General features: G+C 41.8%; 2 protein-coding genes across 5 annotated transcripts; one reads left to right on the top strand and one right to left on the bottom strand.

Annotated features, from left to right (window-relative positions):
• Positions 1–6,424: 6,424 nt before the first annotated feature.
• On the top strand, positions 6,425–12,567 carry LOC139380180 (amine sulfotransferase-like). 4 transcript variants are annotated; one of them, XM_071122658.1, is made up of 8 exons: positions 6,425–6,653; positions 7,782–7,943; positions 9,832–10,040; positions 10,439–10,565; positions 10,837–10,931; positions 11,046–11,226; positions 11,488–11,560; positions 11,861–11,906. In XM_071122658.1, exons 1-7 carry the CDS (start codon positions 6,626–6,628, stop codon positions 11,520–11,522), a joined length of 837 nt encoding a protein of 278 aa, XP_070978759.1. In that variant the 5' UTR covers positions 6,425–6,625; the 3' UTR covers positions 11,523–11,560; positions 11,861–11,906. The 4 variants fall into 4 exon arrangements, with proteins under 4 accessions (XP_070978759.1, XP_070978735.1, XP_070978743.1 ...); XM_071122634.1 differs by lacking the exon at positions 11,488–11,560 and having other exon boundaries at positions 11,861–12,567; XM_071122642.1 differs by lacking the exon at positions 11,488–11,560 and having other exon boundaries at positions 6,446–6,465; positions 11,861–12,088.
• Positions 12,568–14,400: 1,833 nt separating this feature from the next.
• Positions 14,401–21,083, bottom strand: LOC139423800 (RWD domain-containing protein 1-like). Its single transcript, XM_071175437.1, has 6 exons — positions 20,911–21,083; positions 20,419–20,484; positions 20,100–20,230; positions 18,490–18,772; positions 15,263–15,325; positions 14,401–15,119 (listed from the first exon to the last, which is right to left on the bottom strand). Exons 1-6 carry the CDS (start codon positions 20,981–20,983, stop codon positions 15,007–15,009), a joined length of 729 nt encoding a protein of 242 aa, XP_071031538.1. The 5' UTR covers positions 20,984–21,083; the 3' UTR covers positions 14,401–15,006.
• Positions 21,084–22,314: the final 1,231 nt, after the last annotated feature.

Genomic DNA, 22,314 nt, shown 5'->3' with positions numbered 1-22,314 from the left:
ATCAGTTTTGTACACCGAGAGACTGAAATTTTTCCCATTCCTCCTTGCAAAACAGCTCGAGCTCAGTGAGGTTGGATGGAGAGCATTTGTAAACAGCAGTTTTCAGTTCTTTCCACAGATTCTCGATTGGATTCAGGTCTGGACTTTGACTTGACCATTCTAACACCTGGATATGTTTATTTTTGAACCATTCCATTGTAGATTTTGCTTTATGTTTTGGATCATTGTCTTGTTGGAAGACAAATCTCCGTCCCAGTCTCAGGTCTTTTGCAGACTCCATCAGGTTTTCTTCCAGAATGGTCCTGTATTTGGCTCCATCCATCTTCCCATCAATTTTAACCATCTTCCTTGTCCCTGCTGAAGAAAAGCAGGCCCAAACCATGATGCTGCCACCACCATGTTTGACAGTGGGGATGGTGTGTTCAGCTGTGTTGCTTTTACGCCAAACATAACGTTTTGCATTGTTGCCAAAAAGTTCAATTTTGGTTTCATCTGACCAGAGCACCTTCTTCCACATGTTTGGTGTGTCTCCCAGGTGGCTTGTGGCAAACTTTAAACAACACTTTTTATGGATATCTTTAAGAAATGGCTTTCTTCTTGCCACTCTTCCATAAAGGCCAGATTTGTGCAATATACGACTGATTGTTGTCCTATGGACAGAGTCTCCCACCTCAGCTGTAGATCTCTGCAGTTCATCCAGAGTGATCATGGGCCTCTTGGCTGCATCTCTGATCAGTCTTCTCCTTGTATGAGCTGAAAGTTTAGAGGGACAACCAGGTCTTGGTAGATTTGCAGTGGTCTGATACTCCTTCCATTTCAATATTATCGCTTGCACAGTGCTCCTTGGGATGTTTAAAGCTTGGGAAATCTTTTTGTATCCAAATCCGGCTTTAAACTTCTTCACAACAGTATCTCGGACCTGCCTGGTGTGTTCCTTGTTCTTCATGATGCTCTCTGCGCTTTTAACGGACCTCTGAGACTATCACAGTGCAGGTGCATTTATACGGCGACTTGATTACACACAGGTGGATTGTATTTATCATCATTAGTCATTTAGGTCAACATTGGATCATTCAGAGATCCTTACTGCACTGAAAGTAAAGGGGCTGAATAATTTTGCACGCCCAATTTTTCAGTTTTTGATTTGTTAAAAAAGTTTGAAATATCCAATAAATGTCGTTCCACTTCATGATTGTGTCCCACTTGTTGTTGATTCTTCACAAAAAAATACAGTTTTATATCTTTATGTTTGAAGCCTGACATGTGGCAAAAGGTCGCAAAGTTCAAGGGGGCCGAATACTTTCGCAAGGCACTGTATGTAATAAACTCATCAAAAAAAGAAACGTCTCTTTTTCAGGACCCTGTCTTTCGAAGATAATTTGTAAAAATCCAAATAACTTCACAGATCTTCATTGTGAAGGGTTTAAACATTGTTAGCCATGCTTGTTCAATGAACCATAAACAATTAATGAACATGCACCTCTGGAGCGGTCGTTTAGACACTAACAGCTTACAGACGGTAGGCAATTAAGGTCACAGTTATGAAAACGTAGGACACTAAAGAGGCCTTTCTACTGACTCTGAAAAACACAAAAAGAAAGATGCCCAGGGTCCCTGCTCATCTGTGTGAATGTGCCGTAGGCATGCTGCAAGGAGGCATGAGGACTGCAGATGTCGCCAGAGCAATAAATTGCCTTGTCCTTCCTGTGAGACGCCTAAGACAGCGCTACAGGGAGACAGGACGGACAGCTGATCATCCTCGCAGTGGCAGATCACGTGTAACACCTGCACAGGATCGGTACATCCGAACATCACACCTGCGGGACAGGTACAGGATGGCAACAGCAACTGCCCGAGTTACACCAGGAACACACAATCCCTCCATCAGTGCTCAGACTGTCCGCAATAGGCTGAGAGAGGCTGGACTGAGTGCTTGTAGGCCTGTTGTCAGGGAGGTTCTCATCAGACATCACCGGCAACGTTGCCTATGGGCACAATCCCACCATCGCTGGACCAGACAGGACTGGCAAAAAGTGCTCTTCACTGACGATTTGTGGTTTTGTTTCACCAGTGGTGATGGTCGGTTTCACGTTTATTGTCGAAAGGATTGAGCGTTACACCGAGGCCTGTACTCTAGAGTGGGATCGATTTGGAGGTGGAGGGTCTTTCATGGTCTGGGGTGGTGTGTCACAGCATCATCGGACTGAGCTTTTTGTCATTGCAGGCAATCTCAACGCTGTGCGTTACAGGGAAAACACCCTCCTCATGTGGTACCCTTCCTGCAGGCTCATCCTGACATGACCTTCCAGCATGACAATGCCACCAGCCATACTGCTCATTCTGTGCGTGATTTCCTGCAAGACAGGAATGTCAGTGTTCTGCCATGGCGAGCGATGAGCCCGGATCTCAATCCCGTTTAGCACATCTGGGACCTGTTGGATCGGAGAGTGAGGGCTAGGACCATTCCCCCCAGAAATGTCCAGGAACTTGCAGGTGCCTTGTTGGAAGAGTGGGGTGACATCTCACAGCAAGAGCTGGCAAATCTGGTGCAGTCCATGAGGAGTAGATGCACTGCAGTACTTAATGCAGCTGGTGGCCACACCAGATACTGACTGTTACTTTTGATTTTGACCCTCCCCTTTGTTCAGGGACACATTATTCCATTTATGTTAGTCACGTCTGTGTCATGTCTGTGGAACTTGTTCAGTTCATGTCTTGTTGAATCTTATGTTCATACAAATATTTACACATGTTAAGTTTGCTGAAAATTAACACAGTTGACATTGAGGAGACATTTATTTTTTTGCTGAGTTTATACAGTGGGGCAAAAACGTATTTAGTCAGCCACCATTTGTGCAAGTTCTCCCACTTAAAAAGATGAGAGAGGCCTGTCATTTTCATCATAGGTACACATCAGCTATGACAGACAAAATGAGAAAAAAAATCCAGAAAATCACATTGTAGGATTTTTAATGAATTTATTTGCAAATTATGGTGGAAAATAAGTATTTGGTCACCAATAAACAAGCAAGATTTCTGGCTCTCACAGACCTGTAACTTCTTTAAGAGGCTCCTCTGTCCTCCACTCATTACCTGTATTAATGGCACCTGTTTGAACTTGTTATCAGTATAAAAGACACCTGTCCACAACCTCAAACACTCCAAACTCCACTATGGCCAAGACCAAAGAGCTGTCAAAGGACACCAGAAACTAAATTGTAGACCTGCACCAGGCTGGGAAGACTGAATCTGCAATAGGTAAGCAGCCAGGAACTCAAACTCTGCAGTGCCAGACGTGTCCCCCTGCTTAAGCCAGTACATATCCAGGCCCGTCTGAAGTTTGCTAGAGAGCATTTGGATGATCCAGAAGAAGATTGGGAGAATGTCATATGGTCAGATGAAACCAAAATATAACTTTTTGGTAAAAACTCAACTCGCCGTGTTTGGAGGACAAAGAATGCTGAGTTGCATCCAAAGAACACCATACCCACTGTGAAGCATGGGGGTGGAAACATCATGCTTTGGGGCTGTTTTTCTGCAACGGGACCAGGACGACTGATCCGTGTAAAGGAAAGAATGAATGGGGCCATGGAAGGAGGTTTTCACTCAAAATCTCATGATACATCAGCAAGGGCATTGAAGATGAAACGTGGCTGGGTCTTTCAGCATGACAATGATCCCAAACACACCGCCCGGGCAACGAAGGAGTGGCTTTGTAAGAAGCATTTCAAGGTCCTGGAGTGGCCTAGCCAGTCTCCAGATCTCAACCCCATAGAAAATCTTTGGAGGGAGTTGAAAGTCTGTGTTGCCCAGCAACAGCCCCAAAACATCACTGCTCTAGAGGAGATCTGCATGGAGGAATGGGCCAAAATACCAGCAACAGTGTGTGAAAACCTTGTGAAGACTTACAGAAAACGTTTGACCTCTGTCATTGCCAACAAAGGGTATATATCAAAGTATTGAGATAAACTTTTGTTATTGACCAAATTCTTATTTTCCACCATGATTTGCAAATTAATTAATTAAAAATCCTACAATGTGATTTTCTGGAATTTTTTTCTCATTTTGTCATAGTTGAAGTGTACCTATGATGAAAATTACAGGCCTCTCTCATCTTTTTAAGTGGGAGAACTTGCACAATTGGTGGCTGACTAAATACTTTTTTGCCCCACTGTATACACAAACACACACACAAACATAAACGGAGTGCATTCATGGAGACACACCTGGTGCATATTTGCCCCACACTGTCTTTCACTAGAAGTAGGAATAGACCAGCCCCTCCTCATGTATTGTCAAATCAGAAAACAAGACCAAGTAGTTCTCCCCTTTCTCAAACATGAGTCAGGTTACATGGGGAGACATCGAGACCACTGATGATTTAGTGTTGAGTCACACTTTATCCTTCTGTCCTGTTCCAATTGAGGAGGAACATTCCGCAACCTCAGCTTTTATCTTCTTACAGTATCTGGGGGCTGGGGCCCTCTGGGTACGTGCGGCTTCGGTGGAACCCATACACACACATACACTGACATTCACTCACACACACATATACTCTCTCACAAACACAGATGACACATACACTCACTCACACCCTCCTGGCAAGTCACCTGGCAACATGATCACTACTGTGAGAATAAGACAGATAAATAAATAAAAAGTTGCTGGTGAAAAGGACATTCTGTAATACATATTATTCCCAGGCCACCGACTGGAATGCTCTAATTACTATTGAACTGGTAGGACCGCAGTCTGTGGGTTGGTTAGAGGAACTTCTCTGGTACATTCTTTCCTCCAAGCCTCTGTCCTGATTCCTGTCCATGCCCTCTCAGCAATGTGACAGCTCACTGATAACTGACAGATGTGTGGATTGTGACTACGCATGTCCTTATCAGTTCTACAGAGAATAAATATGTATTGGACATATTACTGTCATATTAGAGACATTTCACGAACTGGTGAAAGGTTATGCTTTGTTGCCCTCTAACAAAATATGAATCCATCAGAAGTATTAGGGTCCATGCATGACAGGGCCTGGCCAGAAAACGTGGAGAAATTACATTTGCCATTGACAATCACCATTTTTTGTATTTAGTTTAATAAAATATATCAACGCAAAACGTTAAAAAGGGGGGGGAGTTCTGTATTTTAGACTGATTTGCCTCATGATTTGTCAACTCTAAGTAAGACAAGATCTCTTTCAGTCACACTGGAGCGCTGCTACAGGCTCTTTGCATGCCTTAACCAATCAGGTTCACAGAAATCGCAGGTCACGCGGGCTGGGCACAATGCACAAAGTTTAAGGCAATCTCCACTTTCCGCTGGTATTTATTTAGCAAGCCTGATAACACATCACACCAGACAGACACAAAAAATAACTCCTCCGTAAATGTATCCGCCTATGCACTTAAACATTAGCGATCTGACATGCTGTATTGCATGGAAACAATGTAATTGTTCAGTCTGATCACTGCTATGTGCCCTGTCTCTGGCCAGGTTGAAGGAAGCAGTAACTTGGTGTATTTATAGCCAATTTGTTTGTGAGAAAATGTGAATTGGATGAAATTTGGTTTATATTCAAACTTGGACTGACTCGACTACCTAGGCTTTTTCAATCCAAAATGATTAACTGGAATTAATCAATAAACACAATAGCTAACAGGCTGAGTACATTTTTAATTAGGCCTAGAGTTGCATAGGGCGGGACAATATGACGCAACAAACCCGCATACAGAAAGCTTTGTCCAATCATGTTGCTTTCTCTGTCTGTGTAAACAACCCAAGTCCTAATATAATGAATATGTAAACTACAAGGTTGCTGCAGTTTGACAGTATTTTCATCTTCCCCAAGAACATTAGTTTGTTTAAACCATGTGACCTGATTAGAACAACTCTGGTCCCATCATAGCCCATTTTAAACCTTAATACAACAGATGAATCACGGCATACCGTATAAGGTCCTGAGTTTTACCTGGTTAGGTTACCAGAACAGGAAAGACTACAGCCCCATAATACATTTTCACCACACCACTCTAGTACGTGTGGTGCCACCTCTGATGCACAGGGTGGAAAGTGTGTGTGTGAGAGTGAGTGCACAAAATGTTGACAAAACAAAAATTAATTTGGCCTCACAAAAACGTTTCTCAATTAATTTTCTCAGTAAAACAAACTAGTTAAGAATACCGGATTTCCTCTGTAGCCTAATCAAAATCGTTTCCCGTTTTTCGTCGGACATGGGGGATGTAAAATATGGCATATTGCATGGAGTCTGTAACGCTGTGTTTAAAAAACGCAAATTAATCTGAGGTGCGACCGCGCAAAAAACAAACCCTACTGCTGCGTGCGCGAACGCGCTTAAATTGTATAGGCGGTCAGTATTCCTCGAGCACGACACGAATAAAAAACCCAGCTGAAACGTGTGTTTGTCTTCCGCGTCTTCTATTTGGGACAGTAGGTGATATTCGGGTAGGCATTGGACACCGAGTGAATTTTACTTCGCTCTGCCCGCTATCCATCATAAAACCTTATTTTTAAGAATAGTTGTTAATTGACTGCAAAAAACTACCTGGGCCAGGGATTTCATAGTAGCCAACACCGACTGTGGATTTTGTCACATTGGCATACAATGACAACTTCCATCCGTACAAAGACAGGTAGGGAATACTGTGCGCTCTGTGCAGTGCGTGGAGTTATAGTTGGGAGTTCAAATAGGTTGCTATATTGCCTATTGCAGAATACAGTGCCTACCCTTGTATTGCCATTTTATCATGTTAATTGAATGTTTAACCAGAATCTGAGTGGCATAGTTAGAAACAAGTAATTACTTTGTTTTCTCTGTGTGATACTTCGTTGCGTAATTGTGTTATTGTTGTATTCATATTTGGAACCTCTCAGTGAGATGTTTGCATGTCTGAAGTGTACATAGTGTACATGAATGGTGACCAAGGCTTGAGCTTGATGGACACAAACTAGGCAACTTTTTTTAAACCTGTGATTCAGACCAGCCTGTGAACAGAACAACATGCTCCCTGCCCCTTTACAGCTAGAACTGCATTGTTGCACAGCAAACCCACCATTTATCTTTACTGAAATATTTGCTAGTCCTTCATAGGAATACTTTTTTTTTGTACCCAGGCTTTGTTTATAGGTACTTGAATGTTATTAAATGTCTCCTTTTGTTAAAGGGGCAATCTGGGATTGTGACATACATTTTAGGACTTTTGAGTTAATGGCATGTAGCCATTGCTGCTTCATGAAGAATATAACTTGTAAATGCCTCATGAGTTTAGGTCAACTGTTTTTCCCAACCAGAACCCAAAATAGTGTTATTTGTTTAGAATTATAATGTTATTCTAAACAAACCCTATATGGTTTCATAACTATCATTTTGATATCATTAATGGTCAGTCCTTGCATCCATGACTCTGTTTATGTTTACATTTCTCCAGCCCCAACCCTCAGATGTTTACCAGTTGTTTTTCCAATCCCAGATTTCCCCTTTAAACATTTCCACTTGGCTTCCTCCTGGCTCCCTGTGATCTGATAGCTATATAAACATTTGTTTGGAATATCAGCCTTATTTACTGGGCTTTTTGGGTGTTTATTTCAGATTTTTGTCTAATCAAGCACAGCGTTTCAACTCTAGATGAGTAGGACTTCGGCCTCGTGCCTTCTCACACGGCTGGAGGTGTATGGTTATTCCCTGTTGTGTGTTAATGCTTACATACATAGATCCAGATTGCTTGAATGAGTGGGCCTTTGACTATGTCTTGTCTTCTCAGATCCTTTGGATTCCACTGATCCCCAGGTTCTGGACTATATGCTGGTTCCTCACCGGAACTTCAACCTGATCAATGGGGTCCACTCTCCCGACGAGGTCGACCAAATCCAGAACTGGGAGATCCGAGACTCAGACATATTCGCCGTCACTTATCCCAAGTCAGGTGAATACTGGAGACAGCATGGATGCACTTACCTAGAATACCCAGTTGATTACCACTTTTAAAACATTCCTGCATTCCTCTTTTATCTCTATAAGATCCTCTTACACAGTTTCAGCTCAACTGAGTAGATCTCGTTCAGCGAGTTTACTTTGCTTATCTGTTAATGGGCTCTGTTCTCGACCTGTATCAGTCCAGCAGCCCAGATAAGTGAAAGCAATGTCCTAGTTGTTTTAAGCCAACAACTGGTATTATCGCTAATCTCCCTGCGCAGAATCTTGCCCGCATCCTTACATTAGGTGGAATGCTGCCATGCCCTGTTATTCTCCCCTTGGCTGAAAACAATGGTTTAAACCAGGCTAGATTAAAGTGTAACAGACCGATGTCCCATAAGCATCGTATCAGAGCAGGAGGAGCACAGTGATGGTAGGCAGGACAATGTCCACATTCAAATACACTATATATATATATATATATATATATATCACACAGAGTATGTGGACACCCCTTCAAATTAGTGGATTTGGCTATTTCAGCCACACCAGTTGCTGACAGGTGTATAAAATCAAACACCGCCATGCAACCGTCATAGACAAACATTGGCAGAAGAATGGCTTTACTGAGGAGCTCAGTGACTTTCAACGTGACACCATCATAGGATGCCACCTTTCCAACAAGTCAGTTCGTCAAATTTCTGCCATGCTAGAGTTTCCCCGGTCAACTGTTATTGTGAAGTGGAAACGTCTCAGCTGCGAAGTAGTAGGCCACACAAGCTCACAGAACGGGACCACCGAGTGCTGAAGCACGTAGCGCATTAAAAATAGTCTGTCCTCGGTTGCAACACTCACTACAGAGTCCCACACTGCCTCTGGAAGCAACATCAGCACAGAAACTGTTCGTCGGGAGCAACATGAAATGGGTTTTCACGGCCGAGTAGTTGCGCATGGTGATCTTAGACTTGTGTGCAATGCCAAGCGTCGGCTGGAGTGGTGTAAAGCTCACCGCCATTGGACTCTGGATTAGTGGAAACACCTTCTCTGGAGTTATGAATCACACTTCACCATCTGGCAGTCCGACGGACAAATCTGAGTTTGGCGGATCCCAGGAGACCGCTACCTGACCCAATGCATAGTGCCAACTGTAAAGTTTGGTGGAGGGGGAATAATGGTATTGGGCTGTTTTTCATAGTTCGGGCCAGGCTCCTTAGTTCCAGTGGAAGGAAATCTTAACCCTACAGCGTACAATAACATTGTAGACGATTCTATGCTTCCAACTGTGGCAACAGTTTGGGAAGGCCCTCTCCTGTTTCAGCATGACAATGCCTCGTGCACAAAGCAAGGTCCATACAGAATGGTTTGACGAGATCGGTGTGGAAGAACTTGACTGGCCTTCACAGAACCCTGACCTCAACCCCAACGAACACCTTTGGGATGAATTGGAACGCCGACTGCGAGCCAGGCCTAATTGGCAAACATCAGTGCCCAACCTCACTAAGGCTCTTGTGGCTGAATGAATGCAAATCCCTGCAGCAATGTTCCAACATCTAGTGGAACGTCTTCCCAGAAGAGTGGAGGCTGTTATAGCAGCAAAGGGGGGACCAACTCCAAATGAATGCCCATTTTGGATTGAGATGTTCGACGAGCAGGTGTCCACATACTTTTTAGTGTAAAATCCCTGAAACAAAAGTTCACTACATTTTCCCCAATAAAAATAACCCTTGAATTGTCAGTTAAACAGTGTGTGGGTGTTATCAAATCAAGGTAGTGCAGTGAGGTGAAAGGGCCAAGCTATCCAGTATTGTACATTGTATGGTAGGACTGACATTGAAGTTTAAATTTCATTGAAATTACCTCTGGGTGACCTGTAGTGTCCACTCTGCTGTGATTGACAGGGACGATCTGGATGCAGCAGATTCTGACTCTGATAGAAGCCAAAGGGGACGTCACTCCAAACACAGAGCATCTCAACGCACAGCGCGTCCCATGGATCGAGCTGATTGGCAGTGAGAAGGAGTTTAACGCTACCCCTTCCCCCAGGCTACGGGTCACCCACCTGCAGTACAAGTTCATGCCTCTCGCCATCAGACAAAAGAGGGGAAAGGTCAGTGGAATGCAAGGCTAATTTTGGTAACACTTGGGTATTATTCTGTGGTATTAGCACTTAGCATAATTAGCACTTTGGTATTGGTGTTAGCCTGCAGGTATAATGCTTTATTACTTGTTATGTATGAGCCTTTTTAATGCCTTATAAGGCTTTTAATATTTTATATCTCTGTGTATCAAAATACTCTAAATGGTCGGTATACATGCTTATTATAAGTCTTAGAATGCATAATACCTGCAGGCTTTAAGTGTTACCCGAAGTCTATTTTCACTATTTGTCATTACCTTCAGGATTACTTTCATTAAATTATTACTACTGATATTGATGGATCGTTTTTTATAGTCAATCTATTGATATGCAGTATGATCTTGCTTCAAGTATGATCTTGCTTTAAGGTGATCTATGTGGCCAGAAACCCTAAGGATGTTCTCGTGTCCTATTACCACTTCCACAAATATGCAGCCATGCTGGAGACACCGAAGGACTTCAATGATTTCTTTGAGAAATTCATGGAAGGGAAAGGTAAGTAGAATGTGTGCCTTTGGTCCTGTTAAGGACTATGAATATCGTACATGATGTGCAAAGCCAAGTATTTTTTTCTATGAGGAGTTGGCACTAGCCAACAATGCGTTACGCTTACAGTTAGGTCAGTTAATTGTGATTATTTTGAAATGAATGATGTCGAAAGCCTTCTAAACACTTTCATCTGTAGTATCCTTAGGTTCAGCTGTGCTTTCATGGTGGTAGGCTGGGTATGAAGCATCTATTTTAGTCTTTGCTGTGTGTGTTGCAGTTTTTGGGAACTGTTGGTTTGAGCACATCAAGACGTGGTACGCTAATAGAGACAACATGAACTTCCTGTACATCACATATGAAGAGATGATCAAGGTACCAACGGTGGCAAAGCCTACCTGTCCATCTACTTGTCCATCCTGTCCTGTACTCGGAGTTGGCTTGTGGGTTTACATGAGTCTCAAAGCATGAACGGTGTGTGTGTTGCAGGACCTGCGCTCCATGGTGGAGAGGATGTGCAGGTTTCTAGGGAAGGATTTGACAGAGGAGCAGATGGCCAGTGTGGTGGAACACAGCACCTTTAGAACCATGAAACAGAACCCGCAGGCTAACTACAAGACGGTGCCCGACTCCCTGCTTGACCACAACAAGGGCACGTTTATGAGGAAAGGTATGCACGTCACACCTTCTAAGTCATAATATAATGTGATAACAGAATCAATACACTTTGGTATGAGGATTGCACAAGCTGCAAATGCTTTCAGCCTTAATCAAGCCAAGGGCAACCACAAAGGCCTTACAGTACTGTACTTGTAACACCAGGCCCCCACACATTTACACTGAACCAATATTCCGATAGATATACAACCATCCGGATTATAATCCGTGCAAACCTAAAGAACAATTAAATTGATCATTTTTGATTTTATAGGGCAATTCTGCCACTCTTCAACCTCATATTCATGATCTCTGGAATCATACCTGTGTCTACATATGTGAAAATGGTGAGTTAAAAAGCTAAGGTCCTATTCTTTTTAAAATCTGTGACATCACAAGGTAGGATTAAAAGTAAGAAACTGTGATTTACAACAAGTTTCTAGCCAGAGGAAGGGTATTTTCTTGCTCCGCACGTCACCGCGAATCTCCTAGTGTTTGATGTTCTCGGGTAGAACTTTAACCTTTAGATGTTTAGATACGAAATGTAGAAATGTGCCATTTTCACATACTGTATGTATTATGCTGGAGATAATGAAAATGGTGGAATTGCCCTTTTAATACTCTGATTTCCATCCACACTCTGACAGGGACCATTGGGGACTGGAAGAACCATTTCACTGTTGCACAGAGCGAGAGATTTGACAGTGTCTTCCAGGAGAAGATGAAGGACCTGCCCCTCTCCTTTGCTTGGGACATCAATGACATCACTAGTGTCACGTGATGACATCCTAGTCACGTCTTGCAGGGATGTTTTTAATCCTTGGGCGGGCCCCCTAAGCATTTTTTCAGGTCACCTAAGTCCAAATAGTGTAAAAAGAAAACATTTTTTTTAGGATGGAAAAACGCTTTTACTGTAAACTTAAATGACTAAATGCCTTTTTTTATACCACAGCATTGTTGAATACTTGTTTATGATGTACAGAATGTGGGCATTTATCCCTTACATAAAATAACCTTTGAAAACTGTCACCTAAATAAATACTAGAAAGTCGGGGCCAATTGAAAAATCCCTCAAACAATTAATTTAGCACTACATATTTCATGTTTGAGCAAAATAACACATAATTAGCCATCGCAAAATGCATAGAATCGCAGGGAATTTAGTTTAAAACGGCGAAGATGAGGGTCTCTAAAATGTTCTCTAAAATTCATGCCCCTGCCACGTCCACCACCTAAGCCCATTATTAATCCAGAAAAAACACTGCCTTGGTTACAAGTAACCCTAGATAACTTAATAAGCTAGTTATAAGCTATACTGAACAAAAATGTTTCATGAGTTGAAATAAAAGATGCCAGAAATTTTCCATACACACAAAAATCTTATTTCTTCTGTTATTCATTGCACAAATGTGTTTACATCCCTGTTGGTGAGCATTTTTCCATTTGCCAAGATAATCCATCCACCGGTCTCAAGTTGAGGGAGTGTGCAATTGGCATGCTGACTGCAGGAATATCCACCAGAGCTGTTGAATGTTCATTTCTCTACCATAAGTCACCTCCGTTTTAGAGAATTTGGCAGTACGTCCAACAGACCTCACACCACGTACAACCATGCAAGCCCAGGACCTCCACATCCGGCTTCTTCACCTGCGGGATCGTCCGAGACCAGCCAACCAAAGAAATTCTGCACACTGTCAGAAATAATCTCGGGGAAGCACATCTGTGTCCCAACCAGTTTCTTGACCTGACTGCAGTTTGGCATCATAACCAACTTCTGTGGGCAAATGCTCATCTTCGATGGCCACTGGTATGCTGAAGAAGTGTGCTCTTCTCAAATTAATCCGTTTCAATTGTACTGGGCAGACAGCATATGTGGCGTTGAGTGGTTTGCCGATGTCAACGTTGCGAACAGAGTGCCCCACGGTGGGGTTATGGTATGGGCAGGCATAAACTACAGACAACAAACATAATTACATTTTATCGTTGGCAATTTGAATGCACAGATACCATTACAAGATCCTGAGGTCTATTGTCATGCCATTCATCCACCGCCATCACCTCATGTTTCAGCATGATAATACACAGCCCCATGTTGCAAGGATTTTCATTCCTGGAAGTTGAAAATGTCCCAGTTCTTCCATGGCCTGCATGCTCACCAGACATGTCACCTGTTGAGCATGTTTGGGATGCTCTGGATCAACATATGACAGCGTGTTCCAGTTCCTGCTAATATCCAGCAACTTCACACAGCTATTGAAAAGAAGTGGGACAACATTCCGAAGGCCACAATCAACAGCCTGATCAACTATGCGAAGATGGTCAAATGGTCATACCAGATACTGACTGGTTGTCTGATCCACACCCTTACCTTTTGAAGGTATCTGTGACCAACAGAATCTTCTCTGTATTCCCAGTCATGCAAATCCATAGATTAGGGCCTAATGAATTTTTCAACTGACTGATTTACTTATGAATTGTAACTCAGTAAAATCTTTGAAATTGTTGCATGTTGCATTTATTTTGGTTCAGTGTAGTAGCCATCAATCCAAAATGTATATTAAGTTATCTATTTTACAGAGGGAAAAATAGTTTTGCAAGTGTACAGTAACTTCTCATGCGCTGTACCCACAGTTTGTCAGTTTTTAATGTATAAAAAACATATTCATAAAGTTTAAAGATTTGAAATATATATTTTTAAAAGCAATTGTCTTGACTCAATTTAGCTATATGGTGATAGAATAAGGAAACAGTGAATTCAACCAGTGTCTTTTGAAGGTTATGTTCCGTAACAAAGTGCTGCTGCCCTCTGTGGACCAGTCAGGGTTTCTACAACTGCCTTGTGAATTCAAAGCCGGCAAGCACTTATTCCCTATTTTTCCACATTCAGATTATCTAGATGGCAATGTAAAGTCCTTAGTCCCCCACATCCAACAAAAGTACTTAAAACAATTAACTCATCGAAAGCAAGTCTAAGAAGCAGTAGATCTGTTCTATGTGAGCCATTTCTATGCTACCTGTTTAAGTATCTTTTTTGTACACCAGCTTCAAACAGCTGACAAGATTTTTGTTTATGGAAAAGACATGTCACAGAGGTTTAGATGGTACAATGATTCTCTACACTATACTTGTTTTGTCAAACTGAAATTAAGCAAACTAGAATATTTGTGACCAGGAAATGGTGAAGAGATTTCTGCATAGTGCATCTTTAATGGCATCCGGGTATAAATCAACTCATTGACAAGGGTGTATAAATGCCTTGAGGTGATTCTGTGTTTACAGTCAACTGGAGTTATAGTTCATGTTTAGAACAAATGTGGGTGTTATTGGATGTCTTTCTTCTCTGTGCTTGGTCAGATACTGTGACTCCCCTTCCTGTGATGATCCCCTCCTGTTAGTATCGGTTGCGTTCAAAGTCGTAAATATTAGTCGTGCTGCGCATCTCAGACGAATTCTATATCTCATTGATGTCGTTCCTGAGATGCAAAACCCTTCTCCAGGCATTGGGGGATCTGAAATATGTGCAGCACAACGTGACTGCAATAAAGATGATCTGGGACCGGACCTGGTTTCAAATACTATTTCAAATCATTTCAAATGCTTTCTTCTGGGCTTGATTGAGCTTGCCAGGCGCAATGGAACCAATAAAATAGTCAAGACACTGCAATCCCCACTCATCTGGCACCCCAGGCAGGCTAGAGCAAATGCTCAAAGTATTTTAAAGATCATAAATAGTATTTGAAAACAGGTCTGCCTGGAACATGCCCATGGCATCTTTCTTTCTCTTCTTCCTAGTTCAGTCCTCATCACTGCCCAGTGCCAGAGGGTCAAAGTCAGGGTCGTCTTCATCCAGGTCAAGTTCCTCAAGGTCCTGGAAGAGGGACTCGTCCACTTCAACACTGTTTCCAGCTGAACGGGAGGGAAGCGCAAAGTCATTGTACAACCTTTTATAGATCCCACTCGCTAATCACCGTACTTCTCTTACCTCAGACATACTGAGGCAAACGCGCACAAACACACACACTACAGTTGTATCGCTCCGCTATACTTACAATCTTCCAGGAACTGTATATCTGATGTGTCAAGATTGTGATCGGTCTCAAATAGCTTTTTTCCTGGTAGAGAAAAAAAAGTGTTAATCATGTACAAATGCCAAGACGCTCACCAACCATTGAGAACCTTGTCTCAAATGGTGGACTGGACCTCACTTTACATGCACTGACCGCTACATTGGTATGTGTTCATATAAAGTAGAGGTCGACCGATTAATTAGGGCCGATTTCAAGTTTTCATATCAATCGGAAATCGGTATTTTTTTAATACCTTTATTTAACTAGGCAAGTCAGTTAAGAACACATTCTTATTTTCAATGACTGCCTAGGAACGGTGGGTTAACTGCCTATTTCAGGGGCAAAACGACAGATTTTCACCTTGTCAGCTCGGGGACCCAATCTTGCAACCTTACAGTTAACTAGTCCAACGCAATAACGACCTGCCTCTCTCTAGTTGCACTCCACAAGGAGCCCGCCTGTTACGCGAATGCAGTAAACCAAGTTAAGTTGCTAGCTAGCATTAAACTTATCTTATAAAAAACAATCATAATCACTAGTTAACTACACATGGTTGATGATATTACTAGATATTATCTAGCGTGTCCTGCGTTGCATATGATCTGACTGAGCATACAAGTATCTGACTGAGCGGTGGTAGGCAGAAGCAGGCGTGTAAACATTCATTCAAACAGCATTTTTGTGCGTTTTGCCAGCAGCTCTTCGTTGTGCGTCAAGCATTGCGCCGTTTATGACTTCAAGCCTATCAACTCCCGAGATGAGGCGGGTGTAACCAATGTGAAAAGGCTTGCTAGTTAGCGCGTGCTAATAGCGTTTCAAACGTCACTCGCTCTGAGCCTTCTAGTAGTTGTTCCCCTTGCTCTGCATGGGTAATGCTGCTTTGAGGGTGGCTGTTGTCGTTGTGTTCCTGGTTCGAGCCCAGGGAAAAGCGAGGAGAGGGAAGGAAGCTATACTGTTACACTGGCAATATTAAAGTGCCTATAAGAACATCCAATAGTCAAAGGTTGATGAAATAATGGTATAGAGGGAAATAGTCCTATAATAACTACAACCTAAAACTTCTTACCTGAGAATATTGAAGACTAATGTTAAAAGGAACCACCAGCTTTCATATGTTCTGAGCAAGGAACTTAAACGTTATCTTTCTTACATGGCACATATTGGACTTTTACTTTCTTCTCCAACACTTTGTTTTTGCATTATTTAAACCAAATTGAACATGTTTCATTATTTATTTGAGGCTAAATTGATTTTATTGATGTATTATATATATTAAGTTAAGTGGTAATTCAGTATTGTTGTAATTGTCATTATTACAAATAATGAAACAAAATAAAAAAAATTGGCCGATTAAATCGGTATCGGCTTTTTTGGTCGTCCAATAATCGGTATTGGCGTTGAAAAATCGGTCGACCTCTAATATAAAGTCCTTCTGGGCAAACTCCCTCTACCTCAGTAGCCTGCTCTCCTTCACCACTAGCAGTTACAGACATGGTCTTCAATATGGTTGCTACTTAAAGTCCCCAGGGCCATTACCAAGTTAGGACTACCTTTTCCTACTGTGCACTAGAGGCATGTAATTAACTAACTATCTATGTTCAGGAGGAGTGTAAATGTTTCCTGTAGGCCGGACCGTGTTGTGCTGATGTTTTACATTTTGTAATGTTGTATTGACTGCTGCCGCTTTCTTGACCAGGTCTCCCTGTTAAAAGAGACTCAATGGACTTCTCCTGGTTAAATAAAAGAAATGCAGAAACTTGAAGCACTTGAGTTCCTGTTTTGACTGTACATGATGGCGGAGATGTAGCATCCAGATTAGGGTTTAATATTTTCCAGGTATTTTCCAAATGTTCCATCCTGAGAATAAATCATTTCTCTACCGGTAACCAGGTATTTCCCGTCAAAACTGGAAGTGCCATTCAAAAGCATATAAATAGGCCTGTCTGGATTTTATTGAAAATTCAAGCCTGATGCTACCTGAGCCTGATGAGCCATACATTAAAATACATTGTAGGCCGCATGTGCTGCTCAGTAAAAGTTACAAGTATAGGCTAGCAAATTTGATCAAAATATAATAGGGTCTGTTTGTATAATTAGTAGGCTGACGCATATATACACCTTTCATAATATTTCCCCAAATGTTATTAGCCTACTTCTTGTTGATTCAATCCTTCCTCACTTTCAACAGTTAAAGTTGGCATTATCTTCATTCTAAAGACATCCTTGAATAATACAGGACTAGAATTAGATGTAGAAGGCTTTCACTTCAAAGACTGAATGGTTATGGGTCTGAACAAATAACTGCTATAGTCTACAGGCATCGCACATTGACTATTATTTCAAACTACCCGTGAGTTTTATTGGCTGCTGCATTCAACTTTCAGTAAACAAGAGCTTCCGTCTCCGAATAGTCTATTGGTATAAGAAATACTACGAAAAATCATGTCCAGCAAGCTATTCCAGTCTAGCTTTTCCTGCATGGGAAAGGAGAGGGGCCAGCGGCACACTGATGAGTGCTTATTGCGCAAGAGACCGAGGCTATAATTTAGAAGATTATTATGCATAACCCATCATTAATTAGCTAAATATAAGGCTAATCCTGAATTGAATTTATTACCTGAAAGAGGTAGGCTAAAGACATCTAGAACAGGATTATCTATTTTGGATTCAATTTGAATGAGGTTGTTGGAGATAGAGACTGACAAAGTGCACCGATTTAAAGCAATGATATTCGAGATAGCTGCTGTTTTAAAACAGCCTGAAAAAAAAAAAGAAGCCAGATGGAGATGGGTAAATTAGACATGTATTTGGTCTTTATATTACTGAAGCATAGACTATGCAAATGTACCTGTCACTAGAAGAAAAGTTACCATGATGAAATGATAGGTCTACATGCATTGTGAACTGTACTCCATACTAAAATGGGCTGTCTGTCCCCACCCTGAGCACGCATGATTTATCATACAGAGGCCGTAGAGAAGCTAGATTTAGACATTGCATATAATTTAACAGTTCCATTTCAAGCCAAGCTGTTCGTATAACTAATTGAATATATTTACCAGTGTCTCACAGTTATTTATCCTAGGAAAAGGGAGTGATTTTGGGCTGTAAATCCCAGTAAATCTCAGTAACCAGGTTCCCGCCATTTAACCCTAATCCAGATGGCTCTTGGCTGGGGATGAAGAGGGGTTTGGGGGGTAGACACATACCTGTGAGTTTAATCTTTCCAGCCTGCTGTTGTTCCTCCTCTTTCTGCCGTTTCCTCCTCAACTCAGCCATCTCCAGTTCAAACTTGGCTTTCCATGACAGGAAGTTCTCGATGGTGACCACTGTTCCTTGGAAGAGCACCTTCTCAGCCTCCTCCGCTGCCTCCTCTTTTCGCCTCTTCTCTTCCTCTCTTCTGTTTTTTATCTCGTCGACTAATTCGTTCAGTTTGTCCTGAACTGCTGTAACTAGGGTGAATATCATCACCATTCCAAGGTTTTCCTCAGCCTAGAAAAATGTAAAAACACAGATGTACGCGTTGTCATTGCCGAGTAAGGCTGAATAGACAGGCGGAGAGAGACTGCCGGACAAACATACAGAGCTGCAGTAAGGCGAGAATGATGGAACAGACCGTGAGTGAGTGAGTAGGGCTGTTAGCCAGTGATTGTAAAGCAAATAACTGCCGGTCTCGCGGAAATTGACCATTAATTAACAAACATTTAGCATCTCCCGTCTTCCACGCATAGCCTACAAGCCACTGACGCAGACCCTTGGAACATCTACATTTGAAAAATGGCTATGCCATATGGCTGATGGCTACACTAGTTCATTTAGCATTTGCTTAGAATTGCGTGGCATTATGTTAAAGTATGAAGAATACAATTAAACAAAGCTGAATAAAATAGAAAGGGTATTTTCTCCAAACTATTTGAGGGAATGTGCACATGTGACTATTCTGTGATGAGGGGTTAACAAAGAAACAGGTACTTCCTATATGTTTAATTCAGAGGTATTTATGTAACTTTAGTTGTGATATATGTTTAGATTTTTTAATACATTCTAAGGTTGCGTGATGCAACTAAAGATGACATGAAAAAAGTTGTATGAAAGGCATGAGCTCTGCTTTGTTTTTTTGTGCAGGCTGTAAACACTTCATCAGCCATCCTCTTCGGTGCCATCTTACCACATCATTCACAAGTGATAGGCTAATATTGTCACCCATCACAATATTCTTGATGTAATTTAGTCTTTACATATAGTAAATAATATGCGTGAAATTTGTTTTGAAATTGACCATTATGCATGCACCTGTCTTGAAACAGGGGCAGCGGGAAAAAAATACATCATCTTTGCACTTAAATAGCAAATGGAAGGACCCTATTCCCGTGGTTCATTTTCATGCAAGCCAGGTAGGCTATACTGCTGTTTTAAAGAGAAGCAATGTGCTTAATATTAGGAAGATTGAGAAATAAATATAGTAGGTGTAGCCTATAGAAAGCTGATGGGATCCTCCTCTATTTACTAGAGGCCATTACTCTGTTTTTTCACGCAATTGCATAGCCTATAGAAATTTTGCGCTCATCAGCTCTCATGAAGTGTTTGATTTGATTTCCAATTACATCTGCATTGATGTCAGTGATTTGAGGGACAATAGAGTGCGGAGTACCAGGCAGTTAGCAAGTTTGGTAGGCTACTAATGACCATGAGCAGCATCAGAGCTTGGAGAAGTCTAATTACAGTGACTGTCACATGGAATTTGACTGCCATCATGACTCGGTAATACAGTCACCGTAACAGCCCTATGAGTGAGTGTGTGCACATGCGTGTAACAGACCTGCTGCTGCAGTAAGGTGAGGATGCCCTCTGCGTCTGAATCCTCCAGGTTCTCCTGGGAGTATATCTCCCACAGCGGCACCTCATCGGGATACTTCTCCACATAGGTGAACTGTAGAGTCACTTCAATCGCTACAATAACAGAGGCATTAGGTTAACAAATAAACAAACAATAAATGTAGTAGAACCCTAGCCTGGTCCCAGATCCGTAAGTGCTTTAGCCAACTCGACTGACGAGTCATGTCATATGAGACCAGGCTAGTGTAGCTGAACAGATCTACTACACAAGACTCGGGAAAGAGAGTGATAGGGTAGGTTACTTTCATCGTTTTCCCCTGCGTCCGATGTCACAGTGATGGTGAAGCTGGTGGGCACCTCTGATAGCACTACAGGAGGGCCAAAACAAATATGAAAGTCAGCAGAGCAGTCACATCATTGTTATGCAAATTAATACAAATCAAAAAGTTGCTCTAAAATAATTTCGCTATTGAAAAGTGGAAGATGTTGACTATGATCAACTCACCTGCTGGAGAGCCTGACTAACTGTATGGCACTGTAAGTGCAGTTGAGTTTGTTTAGCTAGCTAAAGAGGACAGTGGCACTGACTAACTTTGAGTGTGTGGTGATCGAGGGCGTTTCATTATGTGATCGTTAGCTAAAACAATTTCTCCTAGATATTGAGGGTTGTTGGCTTGCTAACTAGCTAGCTAGCCAGCTAAATTGGCACCACACTGCTAACCCGCGTTAGCCAGCTGGCTAGCTAGCGTTTGCCAGCTTGGAAACCAACCGAGACAAACTCGTAGAAAACTAACCTGTAAACGAGTCCGGGTAAATTGACTCTATAGCTTCCAGCTCGTTTCGCTGCTCCTCAGCGTAATCTGTCATTTTCTTCTACTATGGTCCATCAATGAGCTAGCAAAGTTAACCAACCGGGCACAGACGTGTGCGTGCTCAAAGAAGGGCCCACCAAAGACTTTTATATAACCAAGATAAACCTTAGCTTGTCATTTCCAATGGGAACAAAATAGTCATAGTGGGCAGAACAAGCAAGGAGGTGGGCAGAGCCAAGCAAGCGCTAGCGCTATCCTATTGGCGCGTTGTAGTATGTATTTTGCATATTTCCGTTAGGGAACGCCTACCCTGTGAAGTGCTCGTGTGCAATAACTCAATTCGACTTTGCACTCCTAAACAGCGTGATTTTGTAAAACGTTTGCAAATGGCGGAGTCTACAAGACTTAGTCTGTTCTGTTCATAATATATTCTAGTTTTGGGAACAGAAAACTATATTGAGATCAAATGTTTAATTGATGAGAAGATTTGTAGAATTTCGGCCAAAATCCATCTCGTTACATCTTCTCCCACTGCGCGCCAGTGGGCTTCCTCTCACTACCATATTTGGTAGTTAGTGGAAACGCCAACCGGATGCTTCACATTTATACGTCCACTGAAATATCTGTCTGTGGGCCCGCTGTTGATCGACTACATCGGCAATCCTTTTTAGTTCACACTCTGAGTCGCAGAAGGTTGGTTTGACAAAGTTTACTCATCGAATGGCTATTTATGCAATTATATTTATTAGATACGGATACATTTTCCATTCAAATCTCTTAGGTTATTATCTACTCATTAGTATTATTAGTTCGGTATCATGTATCATGTTTTATACTTTTCTTCAATAGATTTTTTTAGTCTAGTATATTCGTAAAGGGCCATGACATTGGCCTTTTCCTTTATACTGTAGTCATTGGCATTTCCTCAATTGGTTTGCTTAAATCCTGCATCCTCTCTCCTCCGTCCTCTGCAGTGGTGTATTGGAGGGTATATTGCTGTATTACCATATACAAACTTATTTTTCAGTGGGCATTGGGTATACAAAGTAATGGAGGGATACGCCATATCAATTTATAAAGCTAATAGAACAGATCAGAATGTTTAACTTATAATGTTGATAAACTATTATTTATTCATATTTTAGGTGCAGCAATGTGCACACAGCAGTAAGGCATACACGCAAATGTTCCTAAATGCAATTTACAGGAAAACACCTTTCTTAAATGCGCATATGAACAGAGATGAAAATATCCTAGAAATGTAGAAAGAGGGGAGATCTAAAGATGCAGGATCTATAATGGGATTGGTTTCTAATATGACTAGGATAATGCCTTTAGCCGCTAGACAATGAAAGAAAGTTGAAAGAAAACCAACAGAACAGCGGA

The sequence above is a fragment of the Oncorhynchus clarkii genome, chromosome 2, assembly GCF_045791955.1.
Source record: "Oncorhynchus clarkii lewisi isolate Uvic-CL-2024 chromosome 2, UVic_Ocla_1.0, whole genome shotgun sequence".
Classification (NCBI taxonomy): domain Eukaryota; kingdom Metazoa; phylum Chordata; class Actinopteri; order Salmoniformes; family Salmonidae; genus Oncorhynchus; species Oncorhynchus clarkii.
The sequence above is the reverse complement of the archived record's forward strand: the minus strand, read 5'-3'. Positions and strand labels throughout refer to the sequence as shown.

What these genes read in the sequence shown, in the direction of transcription:
- LOC139423800 (XM_071175437.1), bottom strand. Translation starts at nt 20,983, where the DNA reads ATGACAGATTACGCTGAGGAGCAGCGAAACGAGCTGGAAGCTATAGAG. An exon ending in TTACCCGGACTCGTTTACAG is followed by an intron (nt 20,485 to 20,910) that starts GTTAGTTTTCTA and finishes GCCCTCCTGTAG; the next exon opens with TGCTATCAGAGGTGCCCACC. An exon ending in CGCAGGGGAAAACGATGAAA is followed by an intron (nt 20,231 to 20,418) that starts GTAACCTACCCT and finishes CTGTTATTGTAG; the next exon opens with CGATTGAAGTGACTCTACAG.
- LOC139380180 (XM_071122634.1), top strand. Translation starts at nt 6,626, where the DNA reads ATGACAACTTCCATCCGTACAAAGACAG. An exon ending in TTCCATCCGTACAAAGACAG is followed by an intron (nt 6,654 to 7,781) that starts GTAGGGAATACT and finishes TTGTCTTCTCAG; the next exon opens with ATCCTTTGGATTCCACTGAT. An exon ending in CATATGAAGAGATGATCAAG is followed by an intron (nt 10,932 to 11,045) that starts GTACCAACGGTG and finishes TGTGTGTTGCAG; the next exon opens with GACCTGCGCTCCATGGTGGA.